Source organism: Schistocerca piceifrons, chromosome 2, assembly GCF_021461385.2.
Source record: "Schistocerca piceifrons isolate TAMUIC-IGC-003096 chromosome 2, iqSchPice1.1, whole genome shotgun sequence".
NCBI lineage: Eukaryota > Metazoa > Arthropoda > Insecta > Orthoptera > Acrididae > Schistocerca > Schistocerca piceifrons.
The window spans coordinates 269,884,884-269,902,050 of record NC_060139.1 but is presented as its reverse complement, the minus strand read 5'-3'; the positions used below and the strand labels follow the sequence as shown (position 1 = coordinate 269,902,050).

Genomic DNA, 17,167 nt, shown 5'->3' with positions numbered 1-17,167 from the left:
AGCGAGGTTCGAGTTCGTCTCTAACTTCCTTTTCAGCGATACTTAAATTTTAATCCACACTGTCGGAAAAAAATCACTGCTACAAGAAGGAGTTTTGCGACGTAAACGAAAGTTGGTAGGCGTGTTTCTGTACCTGAAAGATGGTATCTATTCAAACGTCTGGCCATTCGCATAAGAAGGCCGCTAGCAGCGCCACTATGAGAATGTAAGTCAGGTTGGCTTTAAATACAAACTGTAACGGTCTTGAGCGTTAATTATCTTAGAGACTGCGTATGGTGAGTCGATGTTAGTCCAGAATGGCTTTAAGATGACAAAGACACCACTATGAACATCTCACTGAGTTTGAACGTAGTTGCAATGGAGGTACGAAAAACTGGATGTTCCTTCTGCGATACTGCAGAGAGACTTGGTGGGAATGTTGCCACTGTACATGACAGCTGTCAGCGGTGATCACAAGAATGACGGTCGCAAGAAGACCAGTTTCCGGACGACTACGTGCCACTACCGAGAGGGAAGACCGTCGTGTCCTGATTGTGGCCCTGGCGCATCCTGTTACGTCCGCAGCAGCAATCTGAGCAGCAGTTAGAACCACAGTGACAGAACGAACGATTTCAAATTGGATATTTCAAGTACATCTCCGAGTTAGACACCCTGTATCGTACATTCCATTGACGCAAGACCAGTGCCATTTGCGACTTCATTGGTGTCAAGCGAGGGCTCATTGGAGAGCAGAATGGAGGTTCGTTGTGTTTTTCGGTGGAAGCTGAATCTGCCTGGGTGCCAGTGATGGCCGTGTTTTGGTTAGAAGGAGGCCTGCTGAGAGCCTGCAACCAACCTGTCCGTGTGCTAGACACACTGGATCCACACCTTGGGTGCGATTTCGTATGACGAACCCTGACTGCAAATTTGTGAATCAGTCTGGTGATTCGAATGTTGTGCTGCCATTTATGATCAGCAGTCCCAGGGGTATTTTCGAACAGGATAACGCGCGCCCACATACCACTGTTTAAGCCAACACGTTGCCTTGGACTGCTCGATCACCAGACCTGTCTCCAATCGAGCACATATCTGACATTAACGGACTGCAGCTTCATCCGCAAAAATTTTCTCAACAGAAAGAAAGTCACCTTCCCACCATGGACTCCCATTTGAGTTTCCGAAGCATCTCCGTAGCGCTTTGTTCGAACCTACAGGTAAAAGCTCCTGTATTGGCTGATGAAGTTATTAACGTACAAGCTCTTTAGATTTGTAACGGCTTCTCTCGCGCTTACATTAGCCTGCCGTGTTGCAGTGTCATTCACTTGAACATTTTACCTACACAAATTTATCCCCGAAATTTCATTGTTCTACAGTAATTTCTTTTTGCTGTTGCGATTTTTTCCGTCAGTGTAAAGACTGAAATACAGTAACTGTATCCAAAATATTTGCTAAGACTAGCAACCCTCCACGTACACACACACAACACCCTACAAGGTACGTCTGGAACGTTCAGCGAATAGTCTCATAAAGGAAGCTAGAGTTACAAACAAAATACGCTCACTGGCCTTCACAATAATCACCTTATCTACAACACACATCGGAAATTGATTGTAAAGCTGTTGGAGAATATTAGTTGGAAGCAGCGCGGTCGCGCGCTGTTGAATATCCGCATCGTTGCAGGAGATGAGATTTCCTGTTACGAATAGGATCCGGAGATCAAGCGACAGTCGATGGCATGGTGTTCATCGTATTCCCCACCATGAAGAAAAACATTGGCTGAGGAAATCCGAGATTAAGACGATGTTGATCGTCCTTTTCGACAGCAAGACGTTGAGGGACCGTGAATTTCTATCCGAGGCAGGTGGGAAAGACGATGAGAAGCACGTCATTTAGTGGTGCATAGTTTCTGGACAGCGTTTGCTTACAGTTTACAACAACTTTACAACCAACGTCAGCAGTGTGTTGTCGCTACTGGTGATTACTTCGAAGGCCGGAAGAGATGTTTTGTTTGTAACTCTTATCTCCTTTATTTTCTGAGGCCATTCGCCGTGCTTTTCAGACGAACCTAGTAGAATATTCTGTTTATATATCTGGAGGCTTGGCATTTTTATCACTGATTTTACGAGGGTCGTTCAATAAATAATGCAATAAATTTTTTCTCGGGCAGCTTAGGTCAAAAAAATTCAGGAATTGTTGTGGTATACTGTGAAGTATTCCCGCTTGAGCCCGCACAGTTTTATGAAGTTCCGTTAGGTGGCGGCTCTACGGGTTGCCTTCAAAATGGTGTCAGTGACGTAAGCACAGAGCTGTCACTGATTTTTGGCGCAAGACCAGATGATCGCAGGTATTCATAGGCGCCTGCAGAACGTCTACAGAGACAAAGGTGTTGAAAAAAGGCACGGTGAGTCGTTGGTCAAGGTGTGTGTCAACATATCAACAAGATCGTGGAAACCTGTCCGATTTCCTGTGTGCCGGTCGGCGGCAAGCAGCTGTGACTCCTGCAATGTTGGAACGTGCGGACACTCTCATTCGGGGTGATCGACGCATCTGTCACCAGTATGGGTAGTCAAATGTGCTGGGTTCATCTCCGTCTAACAGAACACGAACAGAGTAATGAAAGAATTGATTGCGCATTGTAAGACCAATCGTGACAATTTTTTGTCGTACATCGTAACAGGCGATGAACCATGGGCTCATCACCTCGAACTTTAAGCAAAACAGCAATCCACAGAGCGGAGGCACACGACCTCTCCGCTGTAGAGAAAGTTCAAAGCTGCACCCTTAGCCGGTAAAGTCGTGGCAGCGGTCTTCTGGGACTTCGAGGGTTTATTCTGTTCGATGTCCTCCCTCATGGTTCAACGATCAACCCTGAAGTGTGTCGCACTACCCTCAAGAATTTTAAGAAGCTGCTTCAGCGTGTTCGTCGCCAAAAAAAAATGCAAACCTAATTCTGCTTTCCTGTGACAAAGCAAGAAAGCCTCACGCAAGTCCGCACAGTCGAGAGGAGATCACAAAACTTCATTGGACTGTTCCTCCTCATCCACCTTACAGCCCGAATCTGGCACCTTCCGACTTCCATCTATTTGTCCCAACGAAGTATGCCATGTGCGGTAAACATTACATGGATGGTGTGGAGGTTACTGATGCGGCAAGACGTTGTCTCTGACGTCGACCAGTAGAGTGGTACCATGCTGGGGTACAGGTCCTTCCAGTGTGATGACGTAAGGCCATCGAATTGAACGGAGATTATGTTAAAAAATAGCGTTCTGTAGCCTAAAGCGTGGGTAACAATATGGTGTAATGGAATCCTGAATAAAGCCAATTTAATTTCGGAGACCAACGTGTTACGTTACTTATTGAACGCCCTCGTAAATACAGTTAGTGTATTCCTGCCTTAGTATTTCTGGAATTTTATGGATTAAAATTTCAGTCTCGGTGAAAGGGCAGTTAGCGTTAAACCTTCCATGAATGAAGGCATCGTTAAAGTCGAAGTCTAAACTCACATTGTAGATGGACAGGAATGAAATCTGCCGTTATCCTTTTCAGACAAACCATCCTTTTATTTACCGTAAGTGATGGTTCAAATGGTTCAAATGGCTCTGACCACTATGGGACTTAACATCTGTGGTCATCAGTCCCCTAGAACTTAGAACTACTTAAACCTAACTAACCTAAGGACATCACACACATCCATGCCCGAGGTAGTATTCGAACCTGCGACCGTAGCAGTACCGTAAGTGATTTGGGAATTCTATAGAAGTGACTGATTGGCCAGATGGGGATCAGAACCTTCGTCTTTGAAAATGCAAGTCGAATTTGTTATCGCTGCTATAGCCATCTCGAGCTGATGACGCCAGCGGAACACGTATTAATTATGTTCTGTGTAAATTGGATGCATGCACCAAGACTGCATGCACATTGTACGTTTAGTGTGTAAACAGATGGTCTTAATCACATCACGATGCGAAATACATTTTCTGTCTGATAACTCAATATAATAAGCGACGTTAGATGAAAAAGAAAGACGGAAAGGGAGATGGATATCTTGTAATTTAAGAATTGGCGCTCCTCGTTAGTTAAACACATAGTTGCATTCCGTTTCTCTACTTTATTAGACACTCAAATTAACGAGATAACCGTTAAAGCTAGAATTCTGTTAAATTTTGGGAATCCATTAACAATTAAATACAACTCGCCATATTTTTAGACCATGACTGTATTTACCTTATCACAATTCTTGCTCTGAAGTAGAGCTTCGAGTATGTTAGCTTAAAAGAGTTGCACAATGTTCTGCATTTTAAATATTTCAAGAGGTCACATTCCGAATCCATATTGGTCAATAAAAATGTATGTATAAAACAACCATTATTTTTCACCATTTTCATATAGAGTAACGAGCAAGATATTCGTTGGAGTAAACAATTCTCTTTAATTATTGAATAAAGGAATGAAGTTTTTTTACATAAACGTGGAGTACTGATGCAAGTTGTTCAGTTGCTATGGTTTCTCAGCCATTGGGCTGCAAGACAGTAACTGTGTGTGTGCATTTGAATTGATATTCATAACAGTCTCGGTTTAATCTAGCCTAAAATGTTCACATTCAAAACGGAAAGCATACAATTAATATTTACTATAACTCATCTTTCTTCAGAGATGCTGGATGTTTTTAAAGTGCGTTATCCATTCAAAATGACAATATCCAATTTTCAACGCCTCGTTGATAGCGCACGCCATATCACGCGTCCGGGTTTGTGCCTAGACGACTCTACAATCGGTCACACAGTGGCTAACGATTTCTGTGAACTGTGCCTAACATGTGTCACGTGCCAACAGCAAAGAAATGTTGAAAATTGAATATTGTCCTTTTGAATATATGACGCCCTTTAAAAACCTCATTTATCTCTGAAGTGTGATGACTAACAGCAAATATTAACTGTTTGCTTTTCGGTTTTGGATGTGAACTTTCCAAGCTAGCCTACTTGTTCACAAGTACACGATGTTACTTGGTTACATTAATGTTTTATGAAATGATATAAGCAGAGATGACGCGCAAATACTCGTCACATGTGAGAGTAAATTTAATTATTAACATGTATGGAGGTAACACTTATTAAAAACGCACCTGTTTACGGGGAAATTGTGACTACCAGTGAAGAAGGAAACATACGTAGGCAGTATTACTCGAAACACAATCAACGTGTCACATCGACGGTACACAACACTGTTGAATTCATTTGTTGACTGTGTATGTTTAATCAATATTAGGTCGTTCGGTATGAAGGCAGATGGAAGTCTGCATGATGGAAGGCAGTCACTTACCGTCAAATCCTTTTTGGCAGACGCATTTCTTGCACTCAGAGTAAGTTCCATCTATTCTCTGATCTTCCCGGAATGTCTTCCCCTTGTACGAACACTCGGCCGGAGGAATGTCGGTATCATTCACTGTAAAAGTTATATTATTTTAACAGACAGATACAGGAATATTCCTCGGTAGAGTATAAGGTTATTCTAAATTATCACATTTCCTGGTTACATACGTACACTGCTGCGACACTCCTGAATGCTTTCGTTTTACACAGCGACACTAGAGCGGCAAGCGGACGTAAAGTTACTCTGTTGAGTTCATTATCAGGTGAACGTGAATCTCTTCCGTGTAACCTCATGTAAACCCCTTGATGACCAGTCTCTTGGAAGCTCTGTCTTGGGCATTGTGGTTTGCGTGCTGCAAGCCGGTCATACTATAGGATATATTGAATTGTAAAATGGTTTCAAAAACGGGTTGGGGGGCGTTTATGGCAGTAGATTGTACCAACAACGTAAATGACACATTTGTCACCCTTCTGGTCTGCTAAAGACCATGAGAGGTCTCCAGATTTGATCAGTGCAGTATGAAACAGTGGTATACCTGACTAATCTCTTGAACCATATAAGCATAAACGGCATTAATAGCGTGGAAAGAAAAACCCATGAAGCAAAACTTTTTCTCATTTCCTTCCTTGAAACCAAGTAATTCTATGGCAAGTTTACGTCATTTATCAACAAGAAATTTTCCCTTATGCCGACAGGTATCCACCCTGTCTTCAAGTTTAAGGAGACAGCATAAAAATATAGATTAAAATTTTGCTCTTTTATTGTGACAATACGTATCATTGTATATGGTGCATTTTTCGTATCTACAACAGTATTTTCGCTGTTATCGGTATATATCCCATTCTGCTTCCAGTTATTAACATGGACGGAATTATATTTCTCATCTTTATCTTCATCAGGTTATACCCAGTTCACGAAAATTTATTTCATGCGATTCAGATTTCTGCAAACAAAGTTTTTTGTTTCTAATTTTTACAGTTCCGGCTGTGTAATAATCGGTACATTGCTGCTAAGACAGATTGAATAACATCTGACACCTATCTCAGCTACTGCTTCCCTTTCATGTCAGTCGACTCATTCTTAACTCTGTACAAGCTGTAGACATCATTCCGCTTCCTGTATTTTTTCCTGCCAGCTTGAGATTTTCAAAGAATGTATTCAGGTCAACATTGTCAAAATGTTTCAATCAAACGTAGGTTAGCCTTACTTTAACCTATCCTCTTGGATAGGTAATTCTTTGCGGTTCCTGTATTTCTGCAGAACTCAAACTGATCATCTAACAGTTTTTCCATTGATGTCGGTATTTTGCTACCAAGACCTACTAAACCGTTAGTCCGGTAATATCCATAACGGCCAGCACCTGCTTCCATTGGAATCGGAATTATTACATCCTCCTAGAAGCCTCATGGTATTTCAGCTTCTCATGTTTCTTACACTCCAGATGGAATACTTTTGCCGTGGCTGACTCTCCCAAGGAACTGAATAGTTCTGAGGGAATGTCGTCTAGTCCAGGGCCTTGTTTCAAATCGGATCTTTCAGTTGTTTATCAAGTTCTTCTTACTTTCATCTAATTAATCTTCTCATATTGTAAAACTGTCTTGAAGTTAATTGTTCTTTTATAGCCCTTGTATGTATTTCTTATATCTTCGAAGCTCCCCATCTTTTTTAGTACACACTTGCCATACGAGCCCTTGATATTCATGCAGCAGCTTCTTTTACGTTCAAAGTACTCTTTAATTTTCGTATAGGCGTTGTCTGTCTTGCTCCTAGGTATACATGCTTCTATAAAGTTGCTTTTGTCCATAAGTCATTGCTGCTTAGCGATTTTGCACTTCCTCAAACTCATGTTTTTGACATCTGTACTACCTTTCGTCAGCTTCTCATTTTTTCCTTTTGTCACTTAAACTGATTATCCCATGATTTATTCCAAGACTTCTACTGGCCCATGTCCTTCAGCTCAATTCATCTTCTGATACCTTCACTATTTCTCAAAGCTACTCATTCTAGTTGTGTTGTGTCCTTTTCCTCTATTGCAATTAATCATGGCCTAATGCTCCCTGTGAAACTCTCAAAAAGATCTCCACATTTTAAGTGATCCTGCTCTCATCTCCATAATTTCCAGCCGTTCTCAAATTTCTTTGATCTTCATTCCTTAACCAATAAATTATAGTCAGAGTACACATCTCCCAATCGCCGTCTTACCATTATATAATTAACATCATTACATAATCAATATACCCTAAATAACTAAAAGTGTGAAGTCATTCACATGAGTGCTAAAAGGAATTAGTTAAACGTCGGTCGCACGATAAATCAGTCTAATCTAAAAGCCGTAAATTCAGCTAGATACCTAGGTATTATAGTTACGAACAACTTAAATTGGAAGGACACATAGAAAATGTTGTGGGGAAGGCTAACCAAAGCCTGCATTTTATTGGCAGGACTCTTGGAAAATGTAACAGATCTACTAAGAAGACTGCCTACGCTACGCTTGTCCGTCCTGTTTTAGAATACTGCTGTGCGGTGTGGGATCCTTACCAGATAGGATTGACGGAGTACATCGAAAAAGTTCATAGAAGGGCAGCACGTTTTGTATTATCACGAAATATGGGAGAGAGTGCCACAGAAATGATACAGGATTTGGGCTGGACATCATTAAAAGAAAGGCGTTTTTCGTTGCGACAGAATCTTCTCACGAAATTCCAGTCTCCAAATTTCTCCTTCGAATGCGAAAATATTTTGTTGACACCGACCTACATAGGGAGAAACGATCACCGTGATAAAATAAGGGAAATCAGAGCTCGTACGGAAAGATATAGATGTTGGTTCTTCCGCGCGCTACACGAGATTGGAATAATAGAGAATTGTGAAGGTGGTTCGATGAACCTTCTGCCAGGCACTTAAATGTGATTTGCAGAGTATCGTTGTAGATGTAGATGAACATGAAAGTTTTCACTGTCTGTAGATTTCGGCAAGTACATTTACGACTTGGGAAATCGTTATTTTTTACACAGCAACTGCAGCATTAAAAGACCAGTCGAGAAAAACGTTTGCAATGTACGTTCTCCCGTCAACCCCTGTCCTTGGACATTGTACCACAAGTAGATAGGAGAGGAGTTTCCTAAAACCTTTCCTAGAAGACAAATGTAAAGTAGAGACTGACAGCGCCTGTGACTCGTGTAGGAATTCCTAGCATTATTTCTTTTATGGCCCCTACATGCTTGTTCTGCGGGATATTTAGTACAGACAGCAATAAATGTTAAATTGTAGAACAATTTAATAAATCCACATTGGATGTAATGAATATAATGAATTTATTTAATTTTAGTCACTCACCACATCGTACTCCAGTGGGGCAACACGCATCTAGGCCATCTGTCATGTAGCACTCTGCTTCCCGACCAGAAGGAACGCCAACTATTCCACAGTCAGTTCCTGGACAAAGGAAAGTTGCTTCTCTCCTGTAAGGAAAGTTAAGTTTCGTTTTTGATATTTGCGAGATTCATTAGCCTTTTGCGTATTACAGGATGAAATTTTTAAAAAAAAGTGGGTTTTGTATTTATTGATATCCATCAACTTTATAGATACAGTCTGTCGTTAGAAATTAGAAAAAGTGCTCAAAAGCCAACACTACGCAAGGTTTAAGTCAACCACTAACAGGTTTGTGTAATGAACCAATGTGATATAGGGAATGTGAACATTTTGTCATTTCTCAGTAATTTATATTCAGTTCATTATACTGTTGCTTCTTTCAGGCTCCATGCTGGTTAGTTTGAATAGATACATAACAGCAGACTTATTATAGAGCTGTGCGTGTGCTTAAATCGACACTGGCCACTCGTAGAACTTCTCTGCAATTCGTTTCTTAGCGACGGCTTCCCTGGTGTTCCAAGAGGGTAGCCTTGTGGTTCTTGGATGAGATTTACCAACACGGCCGATTCTCTGCGACGCCTCTTGCTCTTTCTGGCTGTTCCGGATGCTGACAGGGGTCGCTCGCTGAAAGCGGAGGTCTGGTCGGCGTATTGCGGTTGGCAGTCGTTTACCACGAAGAGCGTGCCTGCGCCAGTTTGAAGAACCACTGCTTTCATTTGCCTTCAAGATCGCGGGCTGGACGCTTTGAGTTTCCATTTCAGCGGCCTTGGTTGATGTGGTCTTGCCCGTATTTCTTATTTAATCAACGAATGGTATAGAAATAAGTGGTGACCACCTTGTCTTTCGTGCGATTAAATGTTACACGCCATTCGAAAAAACTTCTATTCCTTTGCTAAGCTCATGTCACTGATATCTGTTTTGGCTTCTCGCCTATAGCGTTGTTTAGTTTTCGCCAGCAGCTTTTCTTTTGGCCTTTTTTCTTAATGTGTATTAGTATGCCTGCTAATCGCAACACGCCCGAGCTGATGTTAAGGCAGCTGTGAAAAGGCCAATATTTTACCCAGTTATAGTTCCGTTATTACCTGATTAAGTGCAAATACTGATTCTCTAAAATTCTACATGTGTTTCCTACAGTATCCTCATGTGTTGAAACTGTTATAAAACGTTTGTATCTGCAATTGACTGTTAACTTTAGACCATTCATTCGTCCAACAGACACAGTTTCCCGTGCTTCAAGTCAACTACGGCAAGGTCAAAGAGCCGAGTTCAGTTTCTAAATTATTTCTGTTACGTGGTTTTAATGTATTCGCTGTCTTTGTTTCAGAATGTGAGCCGAATCAAGCAACTGTGTGATGCGTGGGCTGAGCTCCCTCCGGTAATCTTGTGATGGCTGATGCGTTCTATTTTAGCTAACTGAGATCATGTTGGCTGATGCGTTCTATTTTAGCTAACTTAGATCATTCTTAAACCTACGAATCAATCGCGTCCTTTCTGCTCTTTTGTGTGTTATTGTTCTAAAACATGTGAGCCTTGCTAAGACTCATTTTCTTACTCTATAAGGATAGTTGAAGCAAACATTTTTGTATTCATATTTTTTCTTTCAATATTTGAAGTGTCATTCAAATGGTAGTTCTTCTAACGTCTGTTTTGCAAGCAAGACAATTAAATGTTAATAGCTCTCTGAGACCCTCTGGGACAAATTTTTAAATTTTCATCGCAGTTAAGAATGTACCAAATACTGAATGGTGAATAAATAGCTGCACGTCAAATTAATGACTGGAATTTTCTACAACTTAAAAGTTTACTACTGTTTATATCACTCAGTGCCTCTGAGGCAAGATAAAGAGGTTAAAAGTTCGTATTTTGTTCATGTTTTGTATACTCAGCACCTTGCCACTGCCAGACCTTTGTTCCCTCCCGCTGCAATGACAATCGGTCTTTTATACTCCCATAACTTCATTTTCGATTCATTCAGTAATTGGTAAGATTGTTTTCTGCTTTTTCAGTTCTGCGATTTTTACTGTAGAAAGTCATTCTTTGCTTCTGGCAAAGGAAGCAACGAAGATGACACGCAGGTAAAACCATCATTCCTAGAAGGTCTATACAAGGAAGATAAACTTGAAGGTTATGTCATAGAAAGGGAAGTGGACGTAGATGAAGATGAGACGGGAGATACGATAATGCGAGGAGAATTTGACAGACTCTGAGACGTTGCCGTGGGAGTAGACGATATTCGGTGAGAACTACTGATAGCCTTGGGAGAGTCAGCCACAACAAAACTCCACCATCTGGTGTGGAAGATCTATGGGACAGGTGAAATACTCTCAGACATCAAGAAGAATGTAATAATTCCAGTTACAAAGAAGGCAGTTGCTGACAGGTGTGAAACTTACCGAACTAACAGTTTAACAATTCGTGGTTGCAAAATACTAATACGCATTCCTTACAAAAAATGGTAGTAGCCGACCTCAGGGAATATCAGTTTGGATTCCGGAGAAATGTAGGAATAAGCGAGGCAATAATGACCTAACGACATATCTTAGAAGGTAGTTTAAGGCAAGGAAAATATACATTTATAGCATTTGTAGACTTATAGAAAGCTTTTTAACAACCTGCCAGTATAGCCGAGAGCGCTAACGCGCTACTTCCGGGACTCGGGCAGGCGCGCCGGCACCGGATCAAATCCGCCCCGCGGATTAACGACGACGGCCGAGGTGCCGGCCAACCTGGATGTGGTTTTTAGGCGGTTTTCCACATCCTACTAGGTGCATACCGGGCTCGTCCCCACGTCCCGCCTCAGTTACACGACCCACAGACATTTGAAAGACGTGCACACTATTTCACGACTTACACTCGATGCTGACAGCTGGTGTACACTAATTCCGACCTGTGGGGTATGGGGTGACGGCAGGAAGGGCGTCCGGTCACCTCTTAAAATCAATATGCCAAATCCGGTTAACCATGGCCGACCCTGCGTAATCGCAGGACAAGGTACAAGCGATAGAAATAGAAAGCTTTTAACAATGTTGACTGGAATTCTTTGAAATTGTGAGAGTGGCAGGGGTGAAATACGGGGAGCGGAAGACTATTTACAACTTATATAAATTCCAGGTGGCAGTATGAGAGCCGAGGGACGTGAAAGAGAAGCAGTGGTTGAGAAGGAAGTGAGACAAGGTTGTAGCCTATCGCCAATGTTATTCTATAATGTACATTGAAAAACCAGTAAAGGTAACCATAGGAAAATTTGTAAGAGGAATTAAGATTCAGGTAAGAGAAATAAAAACTTTTGAGTTTTGGCGATGACATTGTAGTTCTGTCAGAGAAACCAAGGAACTTGGAAGAGCAGTTGGACAGAATTGACAGGTCTTGAAAGGAGGATGTAAAATGAACATCAACACAAGAAAAACAAGGATAATGTAACCTAGTCGAATAATATCACGTGATGCTGAGTGAATTAAAGAAGTAAAAGAGTTTTGCTATTTGGGCAGCAAAATAACTGATGATGCCCGGGCCGGCCGCGGTGGTCTCGCGGTTCTAGGCGCGCAGTCCGGAACCGTGCGACTGCTACGGTCGCAGGTTCGAATCCTGCCTCGGGCATGGATGTGTGTGATGTCCTTAGGTTAGTTAGGTTTAAGTAGTTCTAAGTTCTAGGGGACTGATAACCACAGCAGTTGAGTCCCATAGTGCTCAGAGCCATTTGAACCATTTGATGATGCCCGAAGTGGAGAGGATAAAAATGCAGATTGGCAATGACAAGGAAAGCGTTTCTGAAGAAGAAAATTTTGTTACTATCGAATACAGATTTAAGTTCTGTGAAGTCGTTTCTGAAAGTATTTGTCTGGAGTATAGTCATATATGGAAGTGAAACGTGGAGGATAAATAGTTTAGACCAAAAAGAGAATAAAAATTTCGAAATGTGGTGCTGCAGAAGACTATTGAAGATTATAAGAGTAGATCACGTAACTAATGAGAGATACTGAATAGAATTGCGAAGGCAAGAAATTTGTGCCACAACCTGATCAAAAGAAGGGATCCGTTGAAAGGACACATTCTGAGACATCAAGGCATCATCAGTTTAGTATTGGAGGGAAGCAGATTCAGGAGGACGTTGGTTGCAGCAGTTACTTGGAGGTGAATAGGCTCGCACAGAATAGAGCAGCATGGAGAGCTGCACCAAACCAGTTCGGACTGAAGACCACAACGACATTATCAGGAAGCCACTGGAAATATATTCGTAATCGAATGCAAGGAGTGCCGATTGAAACTGTTAAAGTGCCTATTTACCATAGACATATACTTACCATAGAACAGAAGTACTGTCTTAAAATGTACAAGATCGATATCGTTTATAAATGCGATAGCCAATTTTACGTACAACAATCTTTATCAAAAATGGATTTTTCAATTAATTGTTCATGCTGTTATGAAGGTCGGTTAATGTTGTTAACATAGCTACAGTGCTTCTGTTAGAGCAAATACTATTACATTGTGACAAATTTGTGTTCATTAAGTATAGGCAAAATCAGTAAGATAAATAGTCCATTGTGTTCGCGTGAAGCAAAGCTTTACTGAATAATGTGAAGCTGACAAGCATTATGTAGTTCATTTGATAAAATTTCACTCCTAACACATTTCGGACTTCGAAATTATTTTTCTGATAAGCAAAACCGAAGTTCAGAGACGTAAAATTCTTTAAAGCATCTCCATTAAAGTATTCTGTTCCTCAGCCGTCTCATGCCTAACTAGGAGGGCCACCTCTCAACTGCTCCAAATTTCTTCTTTGCAAAGCAACAGTAGCTTCCTGTGCTGGTGTAAAGTGTCGCCAGCATACCGGTCGGCAAAGATGAAGCGAGAAGATCCATTAGTAGGTGCTGTATCAAGCGCACCTATCACGAGAGCGGCCAGAGACATACCCACAAGCAACACGCCGCCAACGCCCTATCGAAAGCAAGTATTTAGGCCGCCGCCGCTGTTCGGTGGGCCTCACTCAAACATCCAGTTTGGTGTCTGTCAGTTTACTTGCAGAGCAGGTTCAGTTCGTCACAGGCTACGACAGTACATAGCGACCAGATTAGTGGCCACAGTGAGACTATTTTACCTGAACCAGAATTGTACTATCTGCAAGAGGACTATCGCTGATGAGCTTGTACCACAAAACATGGACTCCCAGTTCATGTAAATAAAGAACTGTAACAAATCAAGTGTACATTATTGTTGTAGAAAGAGGATACCAGCCACTCATAACAACATCCTCCCCCTTGCTTCCTTGCAGTACAAGACTCTACACATCCTACCTGTACGACTTTGCCCATCCGTAATGTTTCAGTTCTTTTACTCATTTTCTTGGGTCTCCATCCCATTAAACCTCCAATGTCCCTGCAGTTCTCCTTCCTCGTCACAGAGCTCATAATTACTTTAAACCCTTCCACGTTTACCAATGCATCGCTTCACAAGTTTTCGAACTATCACTTCACATCACAGTAAGGCCGTTAACACCTCAGATCTCAAGTCAGCAGCCTTTAATCGCCTCAGCGCTCAAATTCTATCTGTCCTCGGGTCCCTGCTATCTCATTTCCTTATCTCAACAACCTATAACCTTTCACAAAATTATTGCTTTTGCAGCGCATAACGCTGTCTGCTACTCTGATCAGTTTTATATTCAAATTGTAGGTTGTCTGTCTGACGCCTTACAACCGTGGAAGGAGGCTATGCTTCTAATCGTCAAACCATTAACTTGTCATCACCTTATCCTCCATAGATTTAACCAGGGTGCCTCCCACGCATATGAATAAGCACTAATTGCACTACGTCCAGCCCATACAAAGAGGGGTTATAGATTTAATCAAATAACTTAAAACATAATCGTAGGTTAGGAGTCCATTGGCTACAATCATCGATAGGCTACTTGCATGTTGAGTTAACTTGTTGTAAATGTTTGTGCGACTGCCACGCCCTGCTCCACACTTTTCAACGTCAGTGGAGTGTCTGCATTGTAGACGTTCGCTACAGCCCTATCTGTCCAGTCTGATGACCTATTCTCTCCAGCCACTACCGTCACCAAGGTCAGTTGCGACGTTCAGGTGTTAAGCTGTTGGAGACTTCGCTTGGGCATACTGACACACAGATCTTTGAATACGGAAAACTCAGCGGTTAACGTTGTTCTGATGCTGTACTCGTTCTCTATGTGCATATTTTCGGGGTGCGTTAGGCCACCACTTTATTTTGATGGATGAAAATACATGACCACATCAAATTGCGAAGATGGAGGAGACTTGGAACGAGGTGATATTGGGCGAAATTGATATTCGGCGACTGGATTGGCCAAATGAAATCCCATCGAGCTCATGTGTGATGCATTAGGCAGACGTAATACAGCATGCTGTCATGCACCAACGACCATCTAGCAGTCATCAACAGCGATGGTGAAGCAATGCAATGTGTAAGACAAGAACTCCTTACCAACATTGTGCCTGGCATTTGAGCACATTAGAGAGCATGGACTGTCGTGCGTGGTAATAACACACACTATTGGGAACTTTGTCAATCCTTTTGTAATGTCCATGTGACGGTCAAGAATCACAGTGACTTCACTGCAAGTATCGTCTTTGAATGAAACTCATTTCTCTTCGTATCACTTTGCACTACTTTCAATTACGTTCTGTAGTATACTGTGACAGTTGTTGCTACATGTGCTACCAGCAGAGAAACCCACAGTTTCCCAGGTATTTATTTACAGCTGTGCATCCGCGCCAGGACCACGCTGCGTCTGGCCATGTGCTTAATTTTTATGAAGCCATATCTCCTGAAGTGTGCGTCGTACGATTATATAATTTCGTAGATCCATTCAGTGGTATATTTGGTTACCGTCTACAAAATGTGTTGCGAATAGACTTCATGAGAACGAAGTAATAAATTTAAACTCCATGCTCGATGCGACAGTCTTTCAACCATCTTAGGCTCTATGACGTCACACCTGCCGAATTATGTGCGGTATTATGATATAATTTTCTAGGTCCACTTAGCGGATATGTGCATATTGTCTGCGAAATTTATTGCAAATAGAGTTAGTGGCACAAAAGTAATAAATCTAAACGTCATGCAGGATGCGGCAGTTTTTCACGCATCTCATTGGTTTTGACGTCATATCTGCTGAACTTGGGTCACAGGTGGTTCGGGCTCCCCACAGCGATTGTTGCCCGACAATAAGGCATATGTGTATCATGTTTGGTTGAAATCGGTCCAGTAGTTTAGGAGGAGATGTGGAACACCCACATCCACACACAAACACACAGACACACACACACACACACACACACACACACACACACACACACACACACACACACACACAAATATTCATACTTATATACGTACCCACATATAATATATTTGGATGTTACTTGGAAATTACATAACAAGCCTATGTTACTTTTGCCCTTATGTTTTGCAAACTATTGTATTATTAAAGCTCTTTGTTATTCAATTCAAATGGTGCAAATGGCTCTAAGCACTATGGAACTTAACATCTGAGGTCATCAGTCCCTTGACTCAGAACTACTTAAACCTAACTAACCTACGGACATCACACACATCCATGCATGAGGCAGAATTCGAACCTGCGACCGTAGCAGCAGCGCGGTTCCGAACTGAAGCACCTAGAACCGCTCGCCCACAGCGGCCGGCTGTTATTCAGTGAAGTTGTTGTTCATACTCTACGACATTTATACAAAGATTGCAATAGCACTCATCAGAATTCAAGGAGCTTGCCCGACTGAAATCAATTCCGATTAGCGAGTCAATTTCGTCCCTCCAAATTATCTACTCGCACGTACCACGCCAATCACGTAATTTACTATCAAGTAAAATCAGCAGAAGATCAAAACCAATTCCTTATATAACTGCATGGCGCAAAAAGTGGTAATTGTTTGTAACTAGGGAAAATCGTGAGATCATCCACATAGCATTAAAAGAGATCGGTTAAATTTTTGTTACAAGACAAATCACCCAAATCTAAAGGCTGTCAGATCAACTACATACCTTGGAATTACGATTGTGTTCAACTTAAATCGAAGTGATAACAGAGATAATGTTGCGGGGAAGGAGAACTAAAGACTGTGTTTTGTTGGCAGAACACTTAGGAGACGCAACATGTCTGCTAAAGGAATCGCCTAGATTACGCTTATCCGTTCCCCCTGGAATACTGCTGTCCTGTATGGGATCCTTACGAGATAGGATTGACGGAGGACATCGAAAAAGCTCAAAGAAAGGGCAGCTAGTTTTGTAATACCGTGAAATAGGGCTAAGCTAGTCGCGGATATAGTGAGCGAGTTGGCGACGCAGTCGTTTAAACCAGGGGTCTCCAAACTTTTCAGTCCGCAGGCCACATTGACTCCTCCACGAAGTCATAAGGGCCAAGATCTACCTAGTGCGATTAAAGCACCCTAGC

The 17,167-nt window shown here is 41.8% G+C and overlaps 1 protein-coding gene across 1 annotated transcript in view; it reads right to left on the bottom strand.

The window, feature by feature from the left end:
* The window catches only part of LOC124777014 (kielin/chordin-like protein), a 50,911-nt gene that overhangs the window by 14,142 nt on the left and 19,602 nt on the right, over nt 1–17,167 (bottom strand). Inside the window, exons 4-5 of the mRNA XM_047252264.1 lie at nt 8,686–8,810; nt 5,299–5,421 (exon numbers count right to left, since the gene is read on the bottom strand). Of these exons, the coding sequence (XP_047108220.1) occupies nt 5,299–5,421; nt 8,686–8,810 (248 nt within the window). The remainder of the gene's footprint in view (nt 1–5,298; nt 5,422–8,685; nt 8,811–17,167) is intronic.